The following is a 27,163-nucleotide window of genomic DNA, read 5'->3' as shown; positions in this document are numbered from 1 at the left end:
AAAAGAGGCTATGACAAAGAAATCCATAATCTATTTTAGGGCAAGTATGGAAAAGAATTATTGCAGGAAACAATTATTGGAGCATTACACTGGTTTTTCTATTGAGATGCTGAGCCTGACACCAAGCCCAATTCTCCAGTGTCTTGCCCCTTGTGCTGCCATTTACACCTGCACTTGATAAGTCCCAGGTAATTAGAAGAGGAGACTGAATTGGGAGAGATGAGTTATTTACATGTATCTGTCACTGACTTGCTGTGCAAGGCTCTTTGGACCTGATTCTCCTCTCCTTAACAAAGCTGGTCGAAAAGCAGCAATTTTTGTGTGTGGAAAATATCATTTATTTAGCCTGAAATTTCCTGCAAGCATTATTTTGGGTTTCTGACCGGAAAAAAAAAGTTTCAGATTTCAAAAAAAGTTTGTTTTTTTGTTGGAAAACTGGAAAATGTCCAAACTTACAATTTTCTATGGACATTTTTGTTTTGGGTGAAAAGTGATTTTTTTTGCCTAAATATGTTTAGACAACAATATCTACCCCTTAATATCTACTCCTGCGGGGGGCAGTGCCTGCCTTGGCCCCCCCGCCAGGGGCCGCAGGCACATGCTGGCCACTTCTGGGAGAAGCGCATGGAGGGGGCAGTGGGCGGAGACCCCTTGCCCTGCTTACCTTAGGCGGCTCCCAGTCGGCAGCGCAGCGGAGCTAAAACAGGCTCTGCCCCGGCAGCTCCCATTGGGCACGGTTCCCAGCCAATGGGAGCTGCAGAGTCGGCGCTCGGGGCATAAGCAGCGCATGGAGACCCCTGGCACTGCCCCCGCCCCCCCCTCCCCCGGCCACAGGGATGTGCCGGCCGCTTCCTGGAGCAGCGTGGGGCCAGGGTAGGTGGGGAGCCTGCCTCAGCCCCGCCGCACAGCTGGCCAGGAGCTGCCCGAGGTAAGCACCGCCCAGCCAGAGCCCGCACCCCTCCCCGCTCCCACACCCCAACCCCTGAGCCCCTTCCAGCACCCAAACTCCCTCCCAGAGCTTTCACCCCGCACCCCCTCCTGCATCCCAACCCCTTGCCCCAGGTGCAGCCCAGAGCCCCCTCCCACACTCCAAACCCCTCGGCTTCAGCCCAGAGACTGCACCCCCTCCCACACCCCATCCCCCTGCCCCAGCCCAGTGAAAGTGAGGGGTGAGGGAGAGCAAGCGACTGGGGGGGGGGGGGGATGGAGGAAGTGGGGCAGGGTGTCAGAGAAGAGGCGGGGCAGGGGCGGGTTCTCAGGGAAGGAGCGGGGTAAGGGTGTTTGGGTTTGTGTGACTAGACAGTTGGCAACCCTAGGAGACACCAATGGCTTATGAGGGAAACCTGAAATGCTGGCAAATTCCTTTCTCCTGTCTCGGTAACCCCATAGTTCTGCATTTCTGGTGTAAATCATTTCCCAACACTGGAAGCCAGAAGAACCAACATTTATGTAGAACAGAGAGAACTTGGGGCGTGAAAGGAGACATTGGAATGCTCTGTATTACACAATACCACATAGAGAAAAAAGGACCAGCTTTTTCTACAAGGATGGAGGTGTGGAGCGGATGCTGCAGGAATGTTTCCTCTTTCCACAGAGAATTGTCAGCCTTCTACCTTACCCTCATAACTTGCCCTTGCACTGGAGCTCTCTGGTGCGCAGAGATTTCTGCCTGAAAATCTGGAAGGATGTTACCATAAAACAACCCTGAGCTGAATTAACTCCCTTTTGGTTTCCTCAGCATCTGCTGCCGAGCAGCCAGAGGACTCGGCCAACACGATGCAGGATTTTCCTGGCTTCTCTTTTAGAAATAAATCACTATAATAATACAGTTCTAATAAACCAACAAAAGCCAGGAAGGAGAGAAAACACATTTAAAAGGAGCACATTTCCAAAAATTCTGGAATAGATTCAAGGTTTAGGGGGAAAGCTGCACATGGTTTCTTCCTGCCTTGTACACATTTGATCATCACTGGATTTAGAGTGGCTTGACTGAATACTACATGGAAATGTCATCCTCTTCCTTTTTGGCTTGTGCAATCCATTCAAGGTACTTACAAAAAATATCACACAAAGGTTGCTTTTTTCCCCATCAAGAAAACTAGAGATGATGCTAGGGAAAATTTTAAACTTGTTTAAAAAAAACCTGTCTGCTAGAAATTTCCTATTGCAACCCAACATTCAGTTCAGCATAGAACTTTCTCTTTTTGAAATAAGTTCTCCTCCTTCCAACAGTCAAACCATAATGGACAGGCCAGTGTAAGTAGAAGCCTTAAATTCTGTCATGATTATTTGACATAGGCTAGAGTTTGGCCCAATCACATAATTCCATATTTTGGAAATTAGTTTTGAAGGGCGGTAAAATGGCCTGAACCATCTTTTTGTCCTGTTGCTACTCAGGTCTCATGCATCAAGGGATGGAGGGTGCTGAAGTCTACCTTATGTATATACCATATTTATAGATGTGCAAAGTGATGTCCCTGGCTAGGTCAATGGCAGTGGGGATCAAACCTGGCCTGGGACCTTAGAATTTAATGCATGAGCCTCTACTGCCTGAGCTAAAAGAACCAAGAGCTAAGGGGCTCTTACTGAACGGGAGAGGCAGCCTAGTGACAGATGATGTGGAAAAAGCTGAAGTATTTAATGCTTTTTTTGCCTCTGTCTTCACAGACAAGGTCAGCTCCCAGACTGCTGTACTGGGCAGCACAGTATGGGGAGGAATGAGCAACCCTCAGTGGTAAAAGAACAGATTAAGGACTATTTAGAAAAACTGGACATACACAATCCATGCATTTGGATCTAATGCATCTGAGGGTGCTGAGGGACTTGGCTGATGTGATTGCACAGTCATTGGCCATACTCTTTGAAAACTCGTGGCGATTGCGGGAGGTCCTGGACGACTGGAAAAAGGCAAATATAGTGCCCATCTTTAAAAAAGGGAAGAAGGAGAATCCGGGGAACTACAGACCGGTGAGCCTCACCTCAGTCCCTGGAAAAATCATGAAGCAGGTGCTCAAGGAATTCATTTTGAAGCACTTGGAAGAGAGGAAGGTGATCAGGAACAGTCAACACGGATTCACCAAGGACAAGTCACGGCTGACCAATCTGATCGCCTTCTATGATGAGATAACTGGTTCTGTGGATATGGGGAAAGCAGTAGACGTGATATACCTTGACTTTAGCAAAGCTTTTGATATGGTCTCTCACAGTATTCTTGCCAGCAAGTTAAAGAAGTATGGATTGGATGAATGGACTATAAGGTGGACAGAAAGCTGGCTAGATAGTCAGGCTCAACGGGTAATGATCAATGGCTCAATGTCTAGTTGGCAGCCGGTATCAAGTGGAGGTCGTCTGGGGCAGGGGTCGGTCCTGGGGCAGTTTTGTTCAACATCTTCATTGATGATCTGGACGATGGGATGGACTGCACCCTCAGCAAGTTTGCAGATGACACTAAGCTGGGGGGAGAGGTAGATATGCTGGAGGGTAGGGATAGGGTCCAGAGTGACCTAGACAAATTGGAGGATTGGGCCAAAAGAAATCTGATGAGGTTCAGCAAGGACAAGTGCAGAGTCCTGCACTTAGGACGGAAGAATCCCATGCACTGCTACAGGCTGGGGACTGACTGGCTAAGTGGCAGTTCTGCAGAAAAGGACCTGGGGATTACAGTGGATGAAAAGCTGGATATGAATCAATGGTGTGCCCTTGGTGCCAAGAAGGCTACCGGCATATCGGACTGCATTAGTAGGGGCATTGTCAGCAGACTGAGGGAAGTGATTATTCCCTTGTATTCGGCACTCGTGAATACACATCTGGAGTATTGTGTCCAGTTTTGGGCCCCCCACTACAGAAGGGATGTGGAAAAATTGGAGAGTCCAGCGGAGGGCAACAAAAATGACTAAGGAGCTGGGGCACATGACTTATGAGGAGAGGCTGAGGGAACTGGGCTTATTTAGTCTGCAGAAGAGAAGAGTGAGGGGAGATTTGATAGCAGCCTTCAACTACCTGAAGGGGGGTTCCAAAGAGGATGGAGCACGGCTGTTCTCAGTGATGGCAGATGACAGAACAAGGAGCAATGGTCTCAAGTTGCAGTGGGGGAGGTCTAGGTTGGATATTAGGAAACACTATTTCACTAGGAGGATGGTGAAGCACTGGAATGGGTTACCTATGGAGGTGGTGGAATCTCCATCCTCCAGGGCCGCCCAGAGGGGAGGAGCAAGTGGGGCAATTTGCTCCAGCTCCGGGCCCCCCAGGGGCCCCCACAAGAATTTTCAGGCACCCGCACAAGAGTTTTCGGCGGCACTTCGGCGGTGGGGGGTCCTTCAGTGCTGCCAAACACACCCAGAGTGAAGGACCCGCCGCCGCTTCTTCCGCTCCGGGTCTTCGGCGGTACTTCGGCAGCAGGGTCCTTCCGCTCCATGTCTTCGGCGAAGTGCCCTGGAGACCCGGAGCAGAAGGACCCCTGCTGCCAAAGACCCCAGGCCCCCTGAATCCTCCGGGCGGCCCTGCCATCCTCAGAGGTTTTTAAGGCCCGGCTTGACAAAGCCCTGGCTGGGATGATTTAGTTGGGGTTGGTCCTGCTTTGAGCAGGGGGTTGGACTAGGTGACCTCCTGAGGTCTCTTCCAACCCCAATCTTTTATGATTCTATGAACCAACTTTCTTAGTCAGAGCTGTAGCAGGCTCATCAACTTCTGTATGTGACCCAGCCACCACTAGGAGGGACAGAGTGCCACACTGGGTGGGTGTGGGTTACACATACAGATGAATTGCACTGATATTTTTTATGATACCCTTGATTTTTAGGATCCCCATCACTGGAAAGCCAGATAAGATTATGAGGCACATATCTTATATAACTCAAATACACAGTTCTCATTTTGAAAACCCAGCTCTGAAAATGACGTTAGCATCCTCACAGCCACTTTGTCTCTTCCCTAGGGACATTTGTCCATTAAATCACTGGAGTGAGAGGTTGGTTAGTGTCATTTGGATTATTAGAACTCCGCAGCATCTAATTTGAGAATTTAAAAACATCTGGCTTTCTGAATGCGTAGTGATTTCTGTGTATGTCAACTTCAGTCCAGAACAGAAATACCTGATGGAGACTTAAAGAGCTATGGCAAGCGGCATTCTGACTTTGTACACTGCAATCTCTTCAAGGCATGGTTCAGTGAAGAAGGAAGTTTGCAAGAAAAGGATAGAAACACAGTAGAGAGGAACAGAAGATCCCACAGACAATAGAGTGCTAGCCTATTTACCCACACACATGAAGCTCTATGGGGAGGTCACTAATATAGAATCATAGAAATGTGGGACTGGAAGGGGCCTCAAGAGGTCATCAAGTCCAGGCCCCTGTGCTGAGGCAGGACCAAGTAAATCTAGACCGTTCCTGACAGGTGTTTGTCCATCCTGTTCTTGAAAACCTCTGATGACAGAGATTCCATAACCTCCATTAGAAACCTATTTCAGAACTTTGCTACCTGTTTCAGAACTCTAGTTAGAAAGTTTTTCCGAATATCTATCCCAGCAGTTCTCAAACTTCATTGCACTGCAACCCCCTTCTGACAACAAACGTTACTACGCCAGCCCAGTGCTCTGTGTTACTTTAGAATCAGGGCTGGTGTTAGGGAGTGGCAAGCGGGGCAATTGCCCAGGGTCCCACATTATGGGGGGCCCCCACAAAACTAAGTTGTGAGGTGGGGCTCGGGCTGCTGTTCATCACTGTAGTGCCATTGATGTCAACGGAGCTGGCCCCATTTACGCCAGATGAGGATGCAACCCTGCTGCCTTGTTGAGCTTTTCACTGTGCCAGGAACTATCTGTCACTGCAGGGAGCATGTAAAATAAACACAATTCCTGTTAACATGACTCCAGGAATGATTCTTCTACACCAAAGCTAAAGGAAATGTTAAGATTCGAGAGGTGAAGATTTATGATCCGGAGGAGGCCAAGTTATTAAATCAGAAATAAAAATGCCAGCACTTTCTTTGGAATAGAAAAAAGCCACTCTGTCCTTGTTTAGGTGCAAATTACCATTTCATTCACCACTTTTCTGCTGCTTTACAGAGAAGATGCTAATTTCATTGCACTCAGAGTCTAGAATGACAACTGAGCACAGCAAGATGAAACCATTTGAACTATCCGCAATGGAACATTGGGGTGAAAAATGCATTTCCGAGATTTGAGGTCGGTGTGTGTACCTTTTATTTATTTAACTGTGACCCAATGAGATGCAAGCACTTCCCCTTCCAGGGACTTCCCATTATCAGACAGCAAAAGGTTACGTCAGATATTACATCAAAAGATGTTTGTAACCCACGAGCCTAGTGATTACACATTCAGTGCAGCAGGGAAAATAGCTTAATGGATCCACTTGTGCAACAGCAAGTTTCGACAAGCGCAGAAGCAGGGGAGTCTCATTCACGTTGCAGGTACTAGATAGCTAAAAGCACACAGTATGTTACCAAATGAAAAGAGTGTTTCTGATAAGGGTACATGGATTTATGCATGCATTTCGCCACCTGTAGTCACAGCCCCATTTGATTCCAACGTGGATTGCAAAAACAAACTTTCCACAAGATGCGCCGTATTCGCTAACAGGCTCCCCGCAAATCCTGCAACATTTCAAAGCTGCACTAGAATTAGGACTTTCAAACATGTGCATGTGGGACTGCACCTAAGCATGCCTGGCTGCTGTATGCCAGTGTATGCACTGGGCTAGGCGTGTGGTTTTGCCAAACTCTCTCCAGTTGTTTTTCTTTGAGATGCAAAGAAGCTGGGTTAATAGTTATTTCCCTCATGCCATGTGGTGCTGGCACTGTGATAAAATAAGGGCAAATCAGATTCACAGTAATAAATCCTCTTAGCCAAACTGACCCATTGCTCTGACTTGGACTCTGCTTACAAGGGCATGCAGTGTGTTTGGTAAGCCCGAAGCAGCACGTTGTTCATGGTTTATGGGTTAATCTGAAGTGAGGTAGTGTCTACTAGCCCCCTCCCCCCTAGTGCAGACAGCTCTTATCAAATGACCCTGCAGATCATCTTGTAAAAACAGCAGCAATAATCTCACTTGTGAGGATCATTGCTATAAAAGAGGACTGACATTAGCCTTGATTTTAATGCACTCTCCGTAGGCCTGGCTGTGGGCTGACAATGATTACTCTTGATAGCAGAGTGCAGAGAATGAAGCTATGGATTAACCTGCAATGAGTGTAGGCTCTCTAGATGCATATGTGACTCTCATTCATGTGAAGCAGAGTTAGGCAGATACACAGAGGGGAGAACCAACCCCTGCACTCCTAAAACTTTTACCTTGAACATCATCTGTTCAATGAGCCACAGAGGAGTTCTTAATGTGAAGCAGTTTGGTCTTTGAGAAGGAAACCTGATTTGGGGTTGTTCTCTTGAGGATACAATTGCCATAGCATATATGGAAGAAACAGGATACTTTCATTTGGCTGAACCTCATGTGGGTTCCACTAGCTTTCAAATCACGTCCCATGCTGCAGGAGCTGCAAGGGCTGTAAGCATCAATAAGGACGTGTACGCAGGGTGATTTGGTAGGCAGTGCAATGCACAATGACCAAGTCATGCAGGTTAGGGATGTGGGTGACAGTTTAGAGATGCCACAGTATGGCAGAGGTTGCTTAGAGATGATGCTTCTCATGGTTGGTGTGTGAGGAAGTCGTGCACAGAAATAGCTGCTGGGAGTGGGAATGCGGGCCTGTCACCTGAGTGTACTGGGGGTGGGTAGGAAATGGTGGCCTGGAAAGAAATGGGTGAGGATGTCTTAGGCCTGGTCTACACTATGGGGTTAGGTCGAATTTAGCCGTGTTAGGTCTATTTAAAAATGACTACGTCCACATAACCAACCCCATTCCGTTGACCTAAAGGGCTCTTAAAATCTACTTCTGTACTCCTCCCCGACGAGGGGAGTAGCTCTAAAATCGACCTTGCTGGGTCGAATTTGGGGTAGTGCGGACGCAAATTGACGGTATTGGCCTCCAGGAGCTATCCCAGAGTGCTCCATTGTGACTGCTCTGAACAGCACTTTGAACTCTGATGCACTAGCCAGGTACACAGGAAAAGCCCCGGGGAACTTTTGAATTTCATTTCCTGTTTGGTCAGCGTGGCAAACTCAGCAACACAGGTGACCATGCAGTCCCCCCAGAATCGTAGAATGTTTCTGCGCTCCCCCTATCATCTCCGTCCCTGAGGTTATTGCAGATTAAAAGGCGGAAAAAACGCACTCATGATGACATGTTTTCCGAGCTCATGCAGTCCTCCCGCACTGATAGGGCACAGCTTAATGCATGGAGGCATTCAGTGGCAGAGGCCACGAAAGAATTAAGTGAGCGTGAAGAGTGGAGGCAGGGCGCGATGCTGTGGCTAATGGGGAAGCAAACGGATATGATGAAGCATCTGTTGGAGCTGCAGGAAAGCCAACAACAGCACAGACCCCCGCTGCATCCACTCTGTAACCGCCTACCCTCCTCCCCATGTTCCACAGCCTCCTCACCCAGACACCCAAGAACGCGGAGGGGGAGGCTCCTGGCACCCAGCCACTCCACTCCAAAGGATGGCCCAAGCAACTGAAGGCTGTCACTCAAACAGTTTGATTTTTAGTTTGGCTACAATAAGGCCTTGTCCTTCCCTCCTCTCCCATCCCACCTGGGCTACCTTGTCTGTTATCTCTTTTTTTTTTAATTAATAAAGAAAGAATGCATGGTTTCAAAACAATAGTTATTTTATTTTGAAGGGGGGGAGGGTGGTTGGCTTACAGTGAATTAAAATCAACAAAGGGGGCGGGTTTGCATCAAGGAGAAACACACACAACTCTCACACCAAAGCCTGGCCAGTCATGAAACTGGTTTTCAAAGCCTCTCTGATCTGCAGCGCACATTGCTGTGCTCTTCTAATCGCCCTAGTGTCTGGCTGCTCAAAATCGGATGCCAGGTGATTTGCCTCAACCTTCCACCCCGCCATAAACATCTCCCCCCTTACTCTCACAGATATTATGGAGCAAACAGCAAGCAGTAATAACAGTGGGAATGTTGGTTGCACTGAGGTCTGACCTAGTCAGCAAACGGCACCAGCGAGCTTTTAAACATCCAAAGGGACATTCTACCACCATTCTGCACTTGCTCAGCCTATAGTTGAACTGCTCCTTTCTACTGTCCAGGCTTCATGAGCCATGGGAGCAAGGGGTAGGCGTGACCGTGTGGTGCTGCCGGCTGGGAGAGCAGCCTCAGGCAGAAGCCTCCAGCTCGTATGATCTTCGAGGCAGGACTGAATCTCCATGAGACGAAACTTAAAGAAGAGAATGACCTGGAGTCTCTGGCTCCCATTCAGTGCTCTAAGAGGAGAATAACCATGTCTCGCCAGGCACCCCTGATTGACCTCACCGAGGTCTGCCAGGAGCACCCAGGAGACATACAATGGCTATCCATCCTACTGCACTGTCTGCCGCAAAGGCAAGTAGCTGCTGTTGTGTAGCAATGCAGTACCATGTCTGCCAGCAGCACCCAGGAGACGTACGGTGACGGTGAGCTGAGTGGGCTCCATGCTTGCCGTGGTATGCTGTCTGCACGGTTAACCCAGGAAAAAAGGTGCAAAACGATTGTCTGCCATTGCTTTCACGGGGTGGGGGGGGGGGGGGGCTGACAACATGTACCCGAAACCACCTGCGACAATGTTTTTGCCTCATCAGGCATTGGGAGCTCAACCCAGAATTCCAATGGGCAGCAGAGACTGCGGGAACTGTGGGATAGCTACCCACAGTGCACCGCTCTGTAAGTCGATGCTAGCCACGGTAGTGAGGATGCACTCCGCCAACTTAATGCGCTTAGAGTGGACATACGCAATCGACTGTATAAAATCGGTTTCTAAAAATCAACTTCTATAAAAATGACCTAATTTCATCATGTATTGAATGCAGAAATGTAATAGTAATGTATTGAACTCACTCAGATCAAACCATTAAAGTTTGAAGAAATGAGACAGCCCCGACACATGCTTTGTTTTGAGATTAGATGGGAAAAAGAACCCAGTGCTAGACACCAGAATATACTGAATATGAGACAAAAAAGGCTTTAGAGGGCTGGTCCAATAGCTCTTTGAGTTTGACTCCCAGGCCTGATCTTCCATTCCCTGGGCTGGCAAGGGCTATGTATGCTACAAAGGCAGCACTGGTCAGTGCCTGGCAGCAGAAGCACATCACATTAGTCTGTGATTGAGGAAGGATCAGTCCTGAAGGGCTCCAAACATAACCCCACTCAGCCCTTGTTGGCCAAGGAAGGTAGCTGAGGGCCCTGAGGAAAGAAAGCTCTGTCACTGACCTCTGGGGTGGAGGGAAAATGTTTCCCCAGTAAAACAACATTTAAAATGCCACAGCAACTTTGTCCTGCTCACATGAAGATGCCCAAGGGAAAAAGTTCCCAGAGAGTAGCATTGTACCAATACTTGGCCATCCCATGCCAGATCCAGTTCCCCTGAAGTCAAAGACAAGTCACCAATTGAGTTCAATTGTGCAGTATCAAATTCATAGTGAGGAGTGCATTAAACCTCCCGGTACAAACACTGCTTTCCAAAAGCTACTTCCCTAGATGGCCCAAAATACATTTTGGTGGGAAAGGATGGGTGTAAAGTGACAACATTCCCTGGTCTCAATGCAACTCCTTCATTTGCAAACCCTGAAATTGGTGCAGCATTAAGTGAACTTGACCAGGTCAAATTATCTATTGAGCTTGGAGTGCTAATGCAGAAAATACAATTGCTAGTAGGGAAGTTTTTCAAAAGTGCCTAAGGGAATTAGGCATACAAGTCCCATTGGCTTTCAGTAGGACTTGTGCACCTAAATACCTTAGCCACTTTTGAAAGTCTTCCCCTTATTTTTCTGATTATTTTCTGTATTGTCTGTTTCTGCTATTAGTTCAGTTATGATCCCATATTTGCAATAAACTAAAAAGAAACCCCAAGAAATTTAATGACATACACTTCTGCAATCACCTGTCTTAAAGATCCACATATACGAGTTAATAACCTTGCAGAAAAAAAGACACACAAAAAGGACAATATCTAATTAAATTGCATTCATTTAGCTAGATTAGTAACAAAGCTGGCTATTAATTATATTTGTTATTTTTTGTGCAAAAAAAGAAGAAACACAATGTTTTGAGATTAGGGTGACTTTAAGAAGCAGTTTAGAGCTTTTGGTGTCCTGCAACTTGAAAACGGCTTTAGCATATATAACTGCACGGTGTTTTGTGGGATCATAAAAGAAAAACAGGTAAAGAAGAGAGTTAACTGTATGTCTGTGTATGTGAGAGCAACACACATAAAAATAAAGCACATTTGCACTTGTCAATAACTAGAAACTGTTATAAAGCAGCTTTCCCCTCATCTGAGTCCTCAGCAGTCCATTCAGAACAGCAGCAAATAGTCCTGGCTGTATAATTTCAGACCTGATTCAAATTTTATGACGGTTATTTTATTGCCAAGAACACGTAATCTTTGCATTTGGGGCCTCTCTGGAAACCATGCAATTCATAACCAACTATTAAAGTGAGCTAGCTACTGCACATTCTTAAACTGTAGGCAGCTTCATCTTGCTTTCTGACAGTATTAGAATTAACCAGAACCTCTGTGGATAACTGATGCGGATTTTATGAGTCTGCTCTCTTTCTTTGGCTACAACAGAAACATACATGAATTACAGTTGAAAAGAAGAGAGGGGAAAAAGGAAAATCAGGGATTACAGGGATTTTTTGTCTTCTTTTTTTGCATCAGCATGGAAGAAAGAAAGTGTTTTGATACTTACAATAGCTGTCGGGGTCGAAGCCAGCACGCAATACAGCACCAGAGGTGAAATAAAACTCTCGTCCTCCGTTCCTGGGTAAGGCTTCATCAAATCTCCATCCTGACAGAAGAAACCCTGGATATGCACCTGGAAAGTGTCAGAGCACTCGAAGTAGTAGGCGAGCAGAACGGTCCCAGCCATGATGACGAGCTGAAAATACAGCATGGTCACACAGAGACATTAGTTGCTGTTTAGCAGATGCAGCTGGGGCTCTGAGCTACTTTAGTCCCACGGAATATCCTCCCTCCATCACCCCACCAGCTCTTCCAGTATTGTTCTGTGTGTGTGTGTGTCTCTCTCTCTCTCTCTCTCTCTGCTTTGTAACATCTGTTACATAAACCTTTTGGCAAACGACACTAATGAATGTCTCAGATCGAAGTGGGTCTGCAGCACGGCTCACAGAGGGACTGGAGCTTTGGCGGCTACTTTATCAAAGGGCGTATGAGTGTCACCAGCAGCAACATTCCATGCAAACTAGCAGGACAGCAGGCAGGGCCACAGACTTTGGTGGTAACAGCCTAAAATCTGTGCATGCTGGCAGGGGGTGAGTTTGAAAGAACAAGGGTTGTAGGGGGACCAAAAGCCATCGGCTTCCCACTGTGGAATTCAGCCAGTGCAGGGGAGAGTATATACCGTGCCAGTCCAGTGAAGCCCCGTGTGGCTCAGAATGGGGACTCCTCTCCAGGTAAAGCAGAATATCGAGTTTGCCTTCTCATGGAGCTGCCACTTAGAAGGGAAGCTTCAAAAATCTATTCAGGAGGAGCCCAAAAATCTGCCAAGGGGAACAATGGACCCAGCCTGTTTGCCAGCAGCTCTTCCTGTGACCACGTCTCTGCTCCGGGCTTCACACGTTTGGGGCTCTGCTGGCTTTCTACAGCCCCTCCTTCCCTTTCCTAGCACGTAGTAGATGGCTGTGCCTACTTTTGTACTACTAGGATTCCCTTCAGGGTCTGCTCCAGCATAGACCCTCGACTGAGTCTGGTCCTTTAAACATGCTTATTTCACCAGGATCCATCCTGGTCTCATTTTTTGGTTTCATTGTAATGTTTGATAACGTATTGCTGGGGAACAATGCTGGCTTGGCAGCCCCGAGTCTGAAGCCTTCTATTTATCCCCAGAACAGATCGGACAGGGCCACAGTAGTGCAAGCTCCTCCCCAAATTGCTGACGTCCACTTCCCTCAGCCCTGACCAGGAGGGATTATGCTACAGAAGTAAGAGGATAAACCCATTCGCTGCTGCCGGCTTGCAATGGGACCAATTAGCACAACAATCTGAACCTGGCACATCATTTTTAACATTATCATGTTGTCTTGTGAACATATTAAAGGCTCCACAAAAGGCTCTTTTCCTTTGTATGACTGACCATCAATCAGAGCTGTGCAGGAGCAAAAGCTGGCTGGCCAAAACCCAGTCCTCTAGGTGCACCATTCAGTACAAAGTAGGCCTGATTCTTCATCACCCTGCACTGTGTATAGCCCATGAACGCACGCTGACCTGGTGGCATTTCACACCCACTTTGTACCACCATAAATGCCTGCACAAGATGCAGAACAACAAAAATTCAGGCCCAGGATCCTGTTTACAATCATCTTTCACAATGGAGGCGCGTTAGTCATAAGTATGTTTCCAGAGGTGTCATGAATGCAAAGCTATTTAGTAGTGAGCTAGGGAAAAAATCAGGGCAGGAATAAAACACAGATCTTAATTTGTCTTTATTTTTTAAAGTCACTGTGCAGTGGATTGAAAATATAGTGTTGCAAGATTATAGGAATAGCCATTTAATATTAATTGCAATTCTTCCACAAAGAGCCATTTACAAGATGTTTGTGCATCTATCTAGCTCGTGGCCTGACCTTGCACACACATTTTGTCAAGGATGCACAAGGGAGCCACAAAAGATGTGGAGAGTTTGATGGAGATGCCAGACCAAAAGCCGGTGCAGCTAGATACAGCAGGTAGGAGGCAGTTGTCAGGACTACAGAAGCTTAAATTCAGATTTGGCATGTGGTCACATCATTGAATTAAATATGAAAATGAATAATTCAATCAGTGCAGAAGGCCTTGTGTTTTTTCTGTTTATATTAAATTCAGTTTCCTTTATACTGTCCCTGCATTTTCAGTTGTCAATATGTTGGAGATGGACTCTGAAACCTAAAAATGACAACAAGCCATTAGGATATATGGGGTGGTTCACACCTCTCGGGATATTTCTTCAAGCTTTCTGCATACTCAGGCAGATATCACTCCATCAGTTCCACTCAGGTCAGATCTTCAGTCTCTTCACATTCATGAAGGCTAAAAACATAAGGTAAATTTGCAAACCCTGGTTCCATTGAACTCAGTCGGTGAAACTATCATATCCCTTAGGCCAATGCCAGGGGGCTGGGACACATGACTGATGAGGAGAGGCTGAGGGAACTGGGGTTATTTAGTCTGCAGAAGAGAAGAGTGAGGGGGGATATGATAGCAGCCTTCATCTACCTGAAGGGGGGTTCCAAAGAGGATGGAGCTCGGCTGTTCTCAGTGGCAGATGACAGAACAAGGAGCAATGGTCTCAAGTTGCAGTGGGGGAGGTTTAGGTTGGGTATTAAGAAAAACTATTTCACTGGGAGGGTGGTGAAGCACTGGAATGGGTTCCCTAGGTAGGTGGTGGAATCTCCCTTCTTAGACGTTTTTAAGGTCCAGCTTGACAAAGCCCTGACTGGGATGATTTAACTGGGGTTGCTCCCGCTTTGAGGAGGGGGTTGGACTAGACTCTTCCAACCCTAATCTTCTATGATGGCTTCTGAAAATCCCACCCGTAATTTATTTTTCAGAATGAAAGCTGAGATTCAGGAGCACAACTCTGAAGCCAGGGGTTAATTCTATAGCATACATGAGGCCCACATTATTTTATGCCTTGCAGAAACAACAATTAGCTGCATGAATTAGCTGCACCCACTTTAGCGGATCACAGAATTTTGGTTCCATCTACAGGCAGATCACATTGCCCTAGATTTGAGAGGTGTGTATACCCCAGAATTGGGATCAAGTTAATTGCAACCCTATTATGTGCATTCAGCCACCCTGAAGTAATGAAATAAAACACCACATAGTTAAGGGTTAATTTGGAGACAGGCTTTCAGAAGCAAGGTCATATCTAGCTGGCAGCTTCTGCTAATCAGAATGGGAGGAGGAGACAGGCAAGAAAACAACTGAGACTGAAACCTTTGGTGGGTGGAAAACCTTGAGTCTAGACGCCTCTGATATTAGAAAGTTTATTGAAAGTTAGTAAAAGGATGATCCAGTAGGGGTCATTATGACCTATGTGTTTTGTAGTTACAAAAGTACACTCTATTAGCTGATCTCAGGAGCAATCCTCTGAAACCATCTTGAGAGATGTTTTTCCTGACACCCTTTCTCCCCGGTGGGTGAGCAACTGGCCACTGCGAACCTGCTGCCAATTACTCAGTACTGTTCCAGATGTTAGGTAAATATCTGGGACGTTCTAAATCTACTGTTTATGTCTGTGTATGCTTAAATCTAATAAACTGCAGTGTTAGACAAGAGCATGCTGACTTGCATTTAATCCTTGATCAGACAGAATCGCTGAGTTCCTGTTGATTTATTCTTACCACCACCTACAGCAAAATAGTTTAGTTGCCCCTGTTGGGGGTTCTGAAAACCCCAAGTAACAACATAGGCTCTTTTTTAAAGGCTTACTCAAATGGAATGAAGTTTGGTAATTAATCCTTATAATTAGGGCCCTACCAAATTCATGGTCCATTTGGGTCAATTTCACGGTCATAGGATTTTACAAATCATAAATATCTGAAATCACGAAATTTATATCTGAAATTTCATGGTGTTGTACTTGTAGGGGTCCTGACCCAAAAAGGAGTTGTGTGTGTGTGGGGGGTGTCGCAAGGTTATTGTAGGGGGATTGCAGTACTCTACTCTTACAGTCTTACAGACTGCTACTCTTACTTCTGCGCTGCTGCTGGCGGTGTCAATACCTTCAGAGCTGGGTGGCCAGAGAGCGGCGACTGCTGGCCAGGAGCCCAGCTCTGAAGGCAGAGCCGCCGCCAGCAGCAGCACAGAAGGATGGCATGGCATGGCATGGCATTGCCATCCTTACTTCTGTGCTGCGGCCTTCAGAGCTGGGCCCTTGGTCAGCAGCCACCATTCTCTGGCCACCCACCTCTGAAGGCTGCAGCATGGAAGTAAGCGTGGCAATACTGTGACCCCCCCCTAAAATAACCTTGTGACCCCCTTTTGGGTCAGAACCCCCAGTCTGAGACACATTGGTCTCCCCCGTGAAATTTGTATAGTATAGGGTAAAAGCACACAAAAGACCAGATTTCACAGTCCATGGCGTGTTTTTCATGACTGTGAATTTGGTAGGGCCCTACTTATATTTAAATCTCCGAAACATACATATTTTTCACTTTTTCCCTCTTAAGTTGAATGCTAGCGCATTGATATAAAATTTAGAAGTCATTGCTTTCTGCAGATTTTAGTTTGCTTTCTCTGGGTGAGTGTGACATTCCCCTGGTGTTATCTGGACTGGTGATCTACTAGGTCACTCCAATCCTTGAATCTGGGAGCCAGCCTTACCCTGCTCTGAGAACTCTCACTCCCGGGCTGTTCATGCACAGCCTCTAGCATGTAAACTGCTCCCACCTATGTGAGGGAGCAACCGAATGACACTAGCCAATAGCTCCGGTCCCAGACACAACCCTAGGAACCTCTGTCTTGCAATGCCCAGTTATTCCTGCTGGATGCTGCAAGCTTGTATGAGTTCGTAAATTTAACAAAGAAATTGATATGTACCAGGCTTGTTATCCCAAGGGGAGTCTCTGACACACTTCAAACCAAACGCACTGCTTCAGGTAGAACAAACAAATTTATTAATTAAAGAAGATAGATTTTAAGTGATTATTAGTCAAAAAGTCAGATTTGGTCAAATGAAACAAAAGCAAAACACATTCTAAGCTGATCTTAACACTTTCAGTGCCCTTACAAACTTAGATGCTTCTCACCACAGGCAAATGTCTCTCCCTTTTATTATGTTCTTTCTTCGCTCTTGGCTTTGCCTCCACCCCTTCAGGGTCAGGTGAGCATTACCTCATCATAGTCCCAAACTGACCAAGGGAAGGGGGGTGACTCACTCAAGAGTCTGACAGATCCTTTGTTGCTGCCTAGGCCAGCATCCTTTGTTCCTGTGAGGCTGGGCTGGGTTTGTCCCATACATGCCCTGATGAGATGTGAACTGCCCCTGTACTCCTGGAGAGTTTTGCCTGGGTTTGTTTTAAGCCATGAGGACACATTTTCAGCCTCATAACTACATACATGATATTACAACCCATAACATTAGTATAACAACAATGCTCAGTGCATCATAAGCCTTCCGAAGACACCCGACATGACAAACTTTGCATTGGATACCACACAATCATATTATAAGGATGAACATGGGGGTGCAGGATGTTCGCCCGATGTATAGAGTGTCACAGAGTGACAGTCCTTAAATTTGAGACTTTACAATAGATCACCTTGCAACCAATGAGAGCTAAGCCACCTGCTTTACCAGAAATCCACACAACTGACAAATAAGCAAGTCTCTGCAGAGAACTGAAAACAACGAAGATGCTCATTATTTTGTTGCCCCACCAACACAGCCTTCTAGGAGAGGAACTAAACTCTACATGAATTGGGGACACCCCACCCCGCTGAAAGCTGGCATCGATCACTAGGATAGGAATTGATGAAATGCCAGTGTTATAGTTCAGATCTTCACCTCGGTCTGCAAGGGGAGATCTGCATAGCACAGAAGGCAAGAAGGGAGAAGTGCCAGCTTTTTAGTATTGTTTTTCTCTTCCCACTAGATACCCCATCACCCTAGGAATCAGCATTAAAACTAGGAGACTAGGTAGGAGCGGGGGGATGGGTTGGATTGTCTTCTACTCTATGTGCATCTTAGCACCCAGTCATAATACTTATAGAGTCAATATTAACCCAAGTGCTCCGCCTTCCACCCCAGGCTGGTGGCTGAGCTCTGGCACCACAGGAAGCAAATGAGCCAAGAGAACCTGAGGGGTTGCATGACTCAGGGCCTTGGCATGGGCAGTTCTTGCATCGTCAGCTTGGACAAAATTCTCTTTCAGCGTCGGAGGCTGCACCCTCATTTGTTCTGCAAAAGGAGGGGCAAACTTCCTCTTCCTCTGAGTCTCCTGTGTTCTCCATCTGCTTAGGATGTAAACACCTCAGGGCAAGGACCACGTCTTCTCCTGGGTCTTGTGCAGCACCAGTCACTCTGTTAGCATTTAATGAGTAATACATGATGACTACAAGGGAAGTTTAGGCAGAAAATAAATAAAATAAAAGAAATCATCATCTTCATCATCATCCAACCCAGCATGAGGACAGGAGACTGGAATTAACATTCAGCTTTTGTGAAGGGAGCCATGAGATATTTCATTTTAAATGTACTGTGTCCAGTTTTGGGCCCCACACTACAAGAAGGGTGTGGAAAAATTGGAAAATGTCCAGCGGAGGGCAACAAAAATGATTAGGGGACTGGAACACATGACTTATGAGGAGAGGCTGAGGGAACTGGGATTGTTTAGTCTGCAGAAGAGAAGAATGAGGGGGGATTTGATAGCTGCTTTCAACTACCTAAAAGGGGGTTCCAAAGAGGATGGATCTAGACTGTTCTCAGTGGTAGCAGATGACAGAACAAGGAGTAATGGTCTCAAGTTGCAGTGGGGGAGGTCTAGGTTGGATATTAGGAAAAACTTTTTCACTTGGAGGGTGGTGAAACACTGGAATGTGTTACCTAGGGAGGTGGTGGAATCTCCTTCCTTAGAAGTTTTTAAGGTCATGCTTGACAAAGCCCTGGCTGGGATGATTTAGTTGGGGATTGGTCCTGCTTTGAGCAGGGGGTTGGACTAGATGACCTCCTGAGGTCCCTTCCAACTCTGATATTCTATGATTCTATGAAATAGCCACAAGTGATCAGTATTTCAATTTACTTCTCTTCAGAAAAGCAGCATTCCAGTGGCAAACTACCCCTTTAGCATCATATTCAGGGACTGACCTCTTACAAAGAGCATCTACCGACTAAATTACAACTTCTCTAGCAACTCGGTGGTCTCCTAAGTACTGATCCAGTCTGAAATTGCTTACCTAATGAATCTGATGATCATATGGAGACTCTGCAAAGTGCACTCGAGATTTTGCTATTCCTATTAATTTTATTAAGGTACTCACATACTATGGTGATGGGCAGCACATAAGACCCTAAGATAGGGAGACAGATCCATCTAACTCTAATCATTGTTATTTAAAAAGTGAAACCAAACTTTAAAATACACATGCCAACCTAGCCTCCATATCAAGATGACTAATTAGAGCAGTATAATACAACAATAACAGAACTAGAAGCATGACTCATCCTAATAAATATTTGCCATTTGCTAACTTGACATTCTGTTTGCACGTTGCAAATAAAATGGGTTTTAAACATTCTGTCCATTATTTAATTTACCTTGCTTAGTGTAATAATGTGCTACACTTTTAAAAGAAAGGTATTAATCAATTTCATTCCAAAATGGAATAAAAGGCCACACCAATTACTGCCATGGTTTCCAAATCTAAAATCTGCTCTCCTTTTAAAACGTGCTGCCCCATTCTGGGCTTTACCGAGTAACGCTGCCTAACTTCTATTGACAGCCAACCAGCCTCTTTGAAAATCCCAGCCCCAGGCCTGGTATCCAGAATGGAGATTCCACGCTTGAAAGATAGTACAACCCCTTCACCGTGTCCACAGCCCAGTCCCCAAAAATAACCTGTCTATTTACCAAACCATGGAAATCTGACACTCTCTTTGTCAGTGTCAAAGAGGGGATTATTTCAAAGATAGCTGACAAGGAAGTCAAAGTCACTAAGATAACAGCCTCAAAGACCTGCTACCTAAATTATTGTTGTTTTAGCTAGGATAACACGTAGCGCACCAATTAAGAGCAAGGCCACATAGTGCTAGGCTCAATGCACTATGAGGGAATATCTACCCAGTTTTTGGTAGACAGTTTTTGGACCAATTTAATTGTATCTGTTCTAGAAAGAGATATTTAAATTGGTGCAGCTCTTAGTTGGTTACAGTGACACTCATATAAAGGTGCTTATATTATTTCATGAGCTTTACCTATATAAGTACCTTTGTCCTGCTCTAAAACTTTCCAAACGGATATCATTACATTGGTACAACATGTGCATTTAGACCAACCTTACGAGACAGTCCTGCTCCAAAGGGCTCATAGGTAACCAGACAAGACTAACAATGTGCTGGAGTGTTATCATGCTTATTTTACAGGTGGGGAATAGAGTCACAAAGAGATTAAATGACTTGCCCAAGGCCATATGTAGTTGAGCCAGGTATTAAATCCAGTTCTCCCGAGTTCTGTGTCAGTGTCTTGACCACAAGACCACTTTTATTCTCTTGTGCTTTCTGGGTGTTTAAAGGACATTTGGGGAAAAAAGAACTGGAGCACTGAAAGGACATTTGGGGAAAAAAGAACTGGAGCACTGAAAGGTTATTTGGTTTTTTTTCCAATACACCAATCAAGTATCGTTAATAGTAAAGCTTCATGTGAGAAACCAATTCCCATTGAAACTTTCATGATTCCTTGAAATAGACAAATGTTACTGCATCCTCAATATGGACACTGTGGCGGGGCGGGACTCACCGGTGCGGCGCCTCCTGCTGGTTGTCCGGGGAATTAGCTCACCAGCCTCCGGAGTGCCCTCTGCAGGCCGGTGTCCCGCTTGCCACTGGGCCCCAAGTCCCTCCCGGACACCGATGCCCCTTTCACGCCGGGGTGCTGCCCCCTGGCAGTACCCTCACAGATCTGGGTCTCCCCACCCCCGGGGAACCCCACCCTCTATACCCACCTCGCCTCAGTCTTTGGCTACTGCCAGTCACCACCTAGCCCCTGCTCCCTGGAGCGGACTGCTGTATAATTGCCACTCATCATTGGCAAGGAGGGTCTGGACCTGCTGCTTCTGCCTACTCTTGGGCTGCCCTCTGCAACCCCAGTACCCTTTTCCTAGGCCTTCATCAAGGCCTGCACCCTGGGGATTTCTCAGGCCAGAGCTCCCCAGCTCCTCTGGCCTTTCCCCAGCCCTGCTCCACTTTAGGTACCCTGCTCAGCTCCCAGCTGTCAGGCCCCTCCCGCTCAACATCTAGAGAGAGACTGTGTCCTCCTGGCCCACTGTCCTCTTATAAAGGCCAGCGGGGCCCTGATTGGGGCGTGGCCGCTGCTTTGGCTGTTTCCCCAATCAGCCGAGGCTTGCGGCTTTCCCTAGCAGCAGCCCACTCTCAGCCTCAGCCCTCTCTCAGGGCTGATTTCAAGTCCTTCAGGGCAGGAGCGGGTGACCACCCCGCTACAGACACCAAAGCCATGCTGAATGTATCTTGCATGATACTAGAGTCTGGGCTATATAATTAAATACTTAATTAATATACTTAATAATTAATTAATATACTTAATAATTAATTGATTAATATAAAATACTTAATTAAATAAATAATTAGATATAATAAATTAAAGAAAGAAAGCCAGTAAAATAGCCCCTTGTCTTTATTTTAAGGTACATTAGGGACCATCTCCAAGCCCACTGAAGTCAATAGGAGTCTTTCCAGTGATGTCAGTGGGCTTTGGATAAGAAAAGCCCACTGTAAATTTTTACTTCTTGCCCTGTATGTGACTGTGTTGCCCCCATACGTGCTTTCCGCAGTCTAGTGTTTCTCGGATTTAGTAATTAATTGGAAGAATGAAGCCTTTGTAGGCTGCTAGTATTATTCTCACGTTTTTAAAATAAAACGTCTATCTCTGTACAGATGTGTGTGCATGTACACACACACACACACACACGCACTTTATTATAGCTGGCGCATGCAGTAATAGCTCTAGTTAAGGCTGCCCAATTGTGTCCAGGTTTACAGCCACTTTTCCAGTTACATGTATATTAGTTGTACGGACCATGCTGCTATTTTCCAGGCTGGATGTCTGCCCAAGGGTGACGTCTTTAGTACAGTTAGAGCAAGAATTACTCAGCTGCCACTTTTGTGTGCATTGCCCCAAAGCCCTGGAAAGAATTCTGGCTCACTCTGCCAAAATTCCCTTGAGAGGAAGGACGGAAGCTCGCATCATCTCACAACTTGATTACTGCAACATCGTTCCTTGACAACTGCAGTCTTGCTCTGTCAGCCATTCGGAATACAGCTGCAAAGAACATTTTCCTAACCTGTCACTTACACCATGTCACTCCCTCTTTGAATTCCTCCCCTAGCTCCCCCTTCTCCTTGCATTGAACATAAGATGCTTATGATCACTTTAAGGGCTCTTAACAACCAATCTCTACCCTACCTATCATCTTTCATTTGCTACTGAGATATAAATTGATGCTTCCGATGTGCCAATGATACCAGCGTCCATCACCCGCTTGTTAAATTTTCAAATAAGAACCTTCGTGCTTTCTCCCATGCTGCCCCTCATGCTTAGGATCCTACGCAAACATCCACACAACTCATTCATTAACCTCCTTCAGAGCCCTCCTTAAAACTTGTTTGCCATGATGCCTGCAAAAAGCTTGACAAAGGTTAAACTGCTGGCGTGCTGATACCACCGGCTGTCATGCAGCCCAACACCGTCTCATTGTTTTCTTGTACTCTCCCATCTGTCTGTCTCCATCTGTTGTCTCTTGTCTTGTACTTAGATTGTATGCTTTTTGGGGCAGGGACTGTCTTTCTGTTCTGTGTTTGTACAGTGCCTAGTCTTTCTGTTCTGTGTTTGTACAGTGCCTAGTGGTCCATGTCTATGGCTCTTAGGTGGTATGGTAATAAATAATAGCAACAGCCCAGAGTTCAGGAGACCTGGGTTCAAATCAGTGCTCCACCCTGGGCTTCTTGGGCGATTTTGAGGAAGTCACTTAGGGGATGTCTACACTTTGAGATCGGGGGGGGGGAATAGTTCCCAGCTCAGAGACATACCTACACTAGCTCTGATCGAGCTAGCGGGCTAAAGACAGAGGGTAGGTGAGGGTGGGGTGAGCAGCAGGCCTACATACCCCTCCAAGATGCACAGCATTTACTTGGAATGGCCAGCCCTTCCTGCCCTTTCCACCTCCTCTTTATTTTTAGTGTGCGAGCTCAGTCAGAGCTAGCATGGGAATCTCTCTGAGCTGGGAATTACCCCCCATTCCAGCTCGAAGTGTACATGTGCACACACCTCCCTGTGTCTCACTTCTCTGGGATAATAGCATTGTCTTGCTTCACAGGGATGTTTGCGCGGATAAATACATGAAAGATGGTGAGACACTAAGGGGACGTCTACTCTGTAATTAGACACCTGCGGCTGGCCTGTGCCAGCTAACTCGGCTCGCTGGACTCGGGCCGTGGGGCTATTTAATTGCCACGCGGACGTTGGAGTTTGGGCTGTAGCCCAAGCTCTGGGATCCTCCCACCTTGCAGCCTTAGCCCCACGAGCTGGAGTCAGTCAGTATGGACCAGCCACAGGGTTTTAACTGTAGTGTAGACATACCCTCAGATTCTGTGGTAATGGAAAAGGAGGACTTGTGGCACCTTAGAGATTAACCAATTTATTAGAGCATGAGCTTTCGTGAGCTACAGCTCACTTCATCGGATGCATTCAGTGCATTCCACTGCATGCATCCGATGAAGTGAGCTGTAGCTCACGAAAGCTCATGCTCTAATAAATTGGTTAGTCTCTAAGGTGCCACCAGTCCTCCTTTTCTTTTTACGGATACAGACTAATACGGCTGCTACTCTGAAACCTGTGGTAATGGAGAATGTGCAAGTACCATGGATAGCTCTCTCAGAAACATGCCCCATGCGCTCCTTCCCTCACACGTAAGCACAGCTTGGGCTGTAGTGGAAAGTTACAATCCCCCCTTGTTTCAAGCTTATTAATTGGATTTACAGCTATTACACAACTAAGCCTAGTGTGGTCATTATGCATTATTTGTTTTCTCTACTGGAAAGAATTAATACTCAATAAGACTTAATCGCCTAGTAACTGTATTGCCAATTATGGTGGCCCACAACATAATCAGGTGATTTACAAGACTACAAAGGTGAGACAGTTTTGTGTTTGAACTACATTCCTGTACAGTATAATGACAGTCCTTACAGTGCTGATGCCAAGCTTTAGAAACAACTAATTTTAGGCCCCAATCCTTCAAGCTCATATACATGGGTAGATTCCTTCACCCATGTGAAGCCCCAGTGAAATCAACAGGGCTCTGTACAGGTGCAGGAGTCAACACAGTACTCATGTTATCCTAATCAAGAAAACAATGAGACAATACTGGTCAGCACGATATGCAAGTGTGGGCAGGATGGGAGAGAACACAAAGGGGCTTGTTTGAAATTTAACAAGTGGACGATGGAGGGTGGCATCATGGGCCGATCGGAGGCAGGAGTCAACATCATGACAGCGAATGAGACAGGACTGATCTGGTGTGGATAGGTCATGAAGGGCCATGAAAGTGAAGACAAGCAGCTTATGTTTGATGCGATAAAAAAGAGAGAGCTGGTGGAGGGATTCAAAGAGGGGATGACATGGTCAAAGTGCAGGCTGTTATCTATGCAGCAGCATTCTGAGTGGAGATGAGTGGGCCAAGGTTGCATTTGTCAAGGCCAGAGAGAAGGATATTGCAGTAATCAAGATGAAAGATGATGAGAGCCTGGACCAGAGTTTTAGCTGTGTGGATGGGTAGGAAAGGCCGTAACTTGGAGATGTTATGCAGAAAGAATCTTTGACATGGAGAGAGTTTGAGTCATTTAAAACTGCACAGGCTAAAAGTAGTGTAGCATATAATTTACACAAAAGCAGTGGCCTAAATGATCTATTTCTAATTCAATTTCAGATTCATGTGTTTTACATTCAGAGGTAAAGATACAACATGCTGTGTAACTGACTGGGGCCTCTGATTGAGCTTCCGCAGGTATGTCCACCCAGCTTCAGTACACACATACCCGGAATGTCTCAATGAGCTCATCATGAAACACCAATAAGTGTCATTAATGGTCACTTTGAACAAAAGAACAGCTTTGATAGGGTCCACGCTCATCTGACTTTCCCTGTCACCCCAAACACCATTCATCGCACTGTACTCATTCAGTGGACTCTGTCCCTAGTAAACACAGAGCAAGTTCAAGGCAGCGTACCAATGTCTCTTGAACAAACATTTCCTACTTGTAAAAAATAATTAAAATGTTTTTGTTACTAAAATAAACCGGGGCGAAATACTGTCCCTATTGAATCCAGTGGGAGCTTTGTCACCGACTTCAGTGGGTCAAGGATTTCACCCTAGGTCATTTCAAGTATCCAAAAGAATTTCCTGGGACACGGTATGAAAAACTGGGACTGAGCCAGTAATTGTAAATAGTACAAGTTTACTTGTAGCGGAACAAGCCCACTGTCATCTAGGAAATTCATGGCATCAGTGTGCTGCAACCTTGGCCAGCTGGGACAGCAAGGAGGGAACTCACACCATCTGCTCCAAACAGAAGAGAGCCCTACTCTTTGTGCTAAAGGACAGCCTCATTTAACTCTTAGCAGCAGTGTCTTAAGATGCCCAGGGGAGCAGTTCGGACGTTATCTAGCAAATGGCAGTGGCAACCACTAAACAGGTTTCAGAGCAGCAGCCATGTTAGTCTGTATTCTGTAGCTCACGAAAGCTCATGCTCAAATAAATTTGTCAGTCTCTAAGGTGCCACAAGTCCTCCTGTTCTTTTAACCACTAAACAGTGCACGATAATACTGTATGAATGTAGCTATATAAGAGCTAATTGCCCTGGCATACGAGCACCTTGGCAACAGTTAAAACTAATGCAAGCGGTAATGCAACCTCTATTCCTGAGGACACCTTGCCCTACAGCACATGTATAGTACGCCCTCACCACCCCCGCACAGTAAATGCAGTGGGGCAGTGAAAAGCATCGTGTGTGTGCGCGCATGTGGTGGTAATGTCAGATCCCGTCTCAGTTCGCCCCAGAGATTAATATGCTCAGCCCTGTGTTCTGCAGGAAGTCAGACTCGACGATTTCATGTTCCCTTCTGGCCTTAAATGAGTCTACATCTAACTTTCTAAAGACAGCCTGAATTTCAATATTCTGGAGGTTGACTGGTAGGAAGGAACACGTTCCAAAAACATGGATAATGAGAAAGATTGAGACAACACGATCATTACAAGTCCATCCCATCCAGAGGCTGACCCAGGGAGGTTGTGGAATCTTCATCACTGGAGATTTTTAAGAGCAGGTTAGACAAATACCTGTCAGGGATGGTCTAGATAATACTTAATCCTGCCATGAGTGCAGGGGACTGGACTAGAGGACCCTCGAAATGCCTTCCAGTCCTATGATCCTATGTTTCTAACTGCTACAAAGTCTATTCTCCCATTGAGGTGTGAGGATATTAGATCTGTAGCTTCCATTAATATTAATGCAACTTAATGGTTTAAATTCCTTGGGAACCAGCACAAGACTAGGCCTATAAAGCAGCTGCTTAAGCATCTGTTCTATTCCATTTCATCATGAATGACATTCTTTGGGAGAATGACTCATCTTGATACATCTACAGCACATCCAAGTGCACAGAAAAGGGAAAGAACATATACACTGCAGGGGTCAAATCCTGCTCATCTTGCTCTCGCAAACTCCTCCTGAAGTCTATGGAAGATTTGCACGAGAAAGGCAGGAAGGATTTGGCCCTCTCTGTAACCTTGCACGGTTGGGGAGGGATCCGATGCAGTGAGCAGTCTTTGTCACAGGTGAAAAATGTTATACCAACAATGAAGTCCAGACACTACAGTGAGGAAGCGAGAGGCCTGCGTACACAATTAATAATACACTTGCAGTGAGGAGGAAAAATAACCTGGACTGGGTTTCTGTGCATTAAAGAAATGATTCTAAATGAGTGGCCTCAATATGCACAATACATATTTTTAACTAACATCAGAACATACGTAAAAGCCCCCATATATATATTTAAACATTGCCTCACATCCCTAAGTATAGAGTTCCCTGCTCCTCATCCAAGGTAGCTGACTTTGCAACCTGATTCCCGAGACGGAGCGTTCTTAAGCACCTGTGGCAAGCACAAGTCATGATCCACTCTAAAAGCATTCAGTTCAAGAAAATGGCTTTGCTACAAGACATTTCAACTCTAATCAGCAATCTGACACAGGCTGGAAAGCTGCATGGATGCTGGGGAGGTGTTACTAGCAGAGGAACTCCTTTGA

The 27,163-nt window shown here is 46.0% G+C and overlaps 1 protein-coding gene and 1 long non-coding RNA gene across 6 annotated transcripts in view; both read right to left on the bottom strand.

Annotated features, from left to right (window-relative positions):
• Nucleotides 1–27,163, bottom strand: part of PLPPR1 (phospholipid phosphatase related 1) — a 180,060-nt gene that overhangs the window by 42,283 nt on the left and 110,614 nt on the right. For all 5 annotated transcript variants that reach the window (XM_048850054.2, XM_048850052.2, XM_048850051.2 and 2 more), the window contains one exon: nucleotides 11,814–12,002. In XM_048850054.2, the coding sequence (XP_048706011.1) occupies nucleotides 11,814–12,002 (189 nt within the window). The remainder of the gene's footprint in view (nucleotides 1–11,813; nucleotides 12,003–27,163) is intronic.
• Nucleotides 16,721–27,163, bottom strand: part of LOC125636627 (uncharacterized) — a 51,369-nt gene continuing 40,926 nt past the window's right edge. Inside the window, exon 2 of the long non-coding RNA XR_007356663.2 lies at nucleotides 16,721–18,149. This is a non-coding gene — a long non-coding RNA (uncharacterized LOC125636627). The remainder of the gene's footprint in view (nucleotides 18,150–27,163) is intronic.

This window comes from Caretta caretta, chromosome 5 (genome assembly GCF_965140235.1).
Source record: "Caretta caretta isolate rCarCar2 chromosome 5, rCarCar1.hap1, whole genome shotgun sequence".
Taxonomy (NCBI): Eukaryota; Metazoa; Chordata; order Testudines; family Cheloniidae; genus Caretta; species Caretta caretta.
Note: the sequence above shows the minus strand (reverse complement) of the source record. Positions and strands in the feature narration are given on the sequence as shown.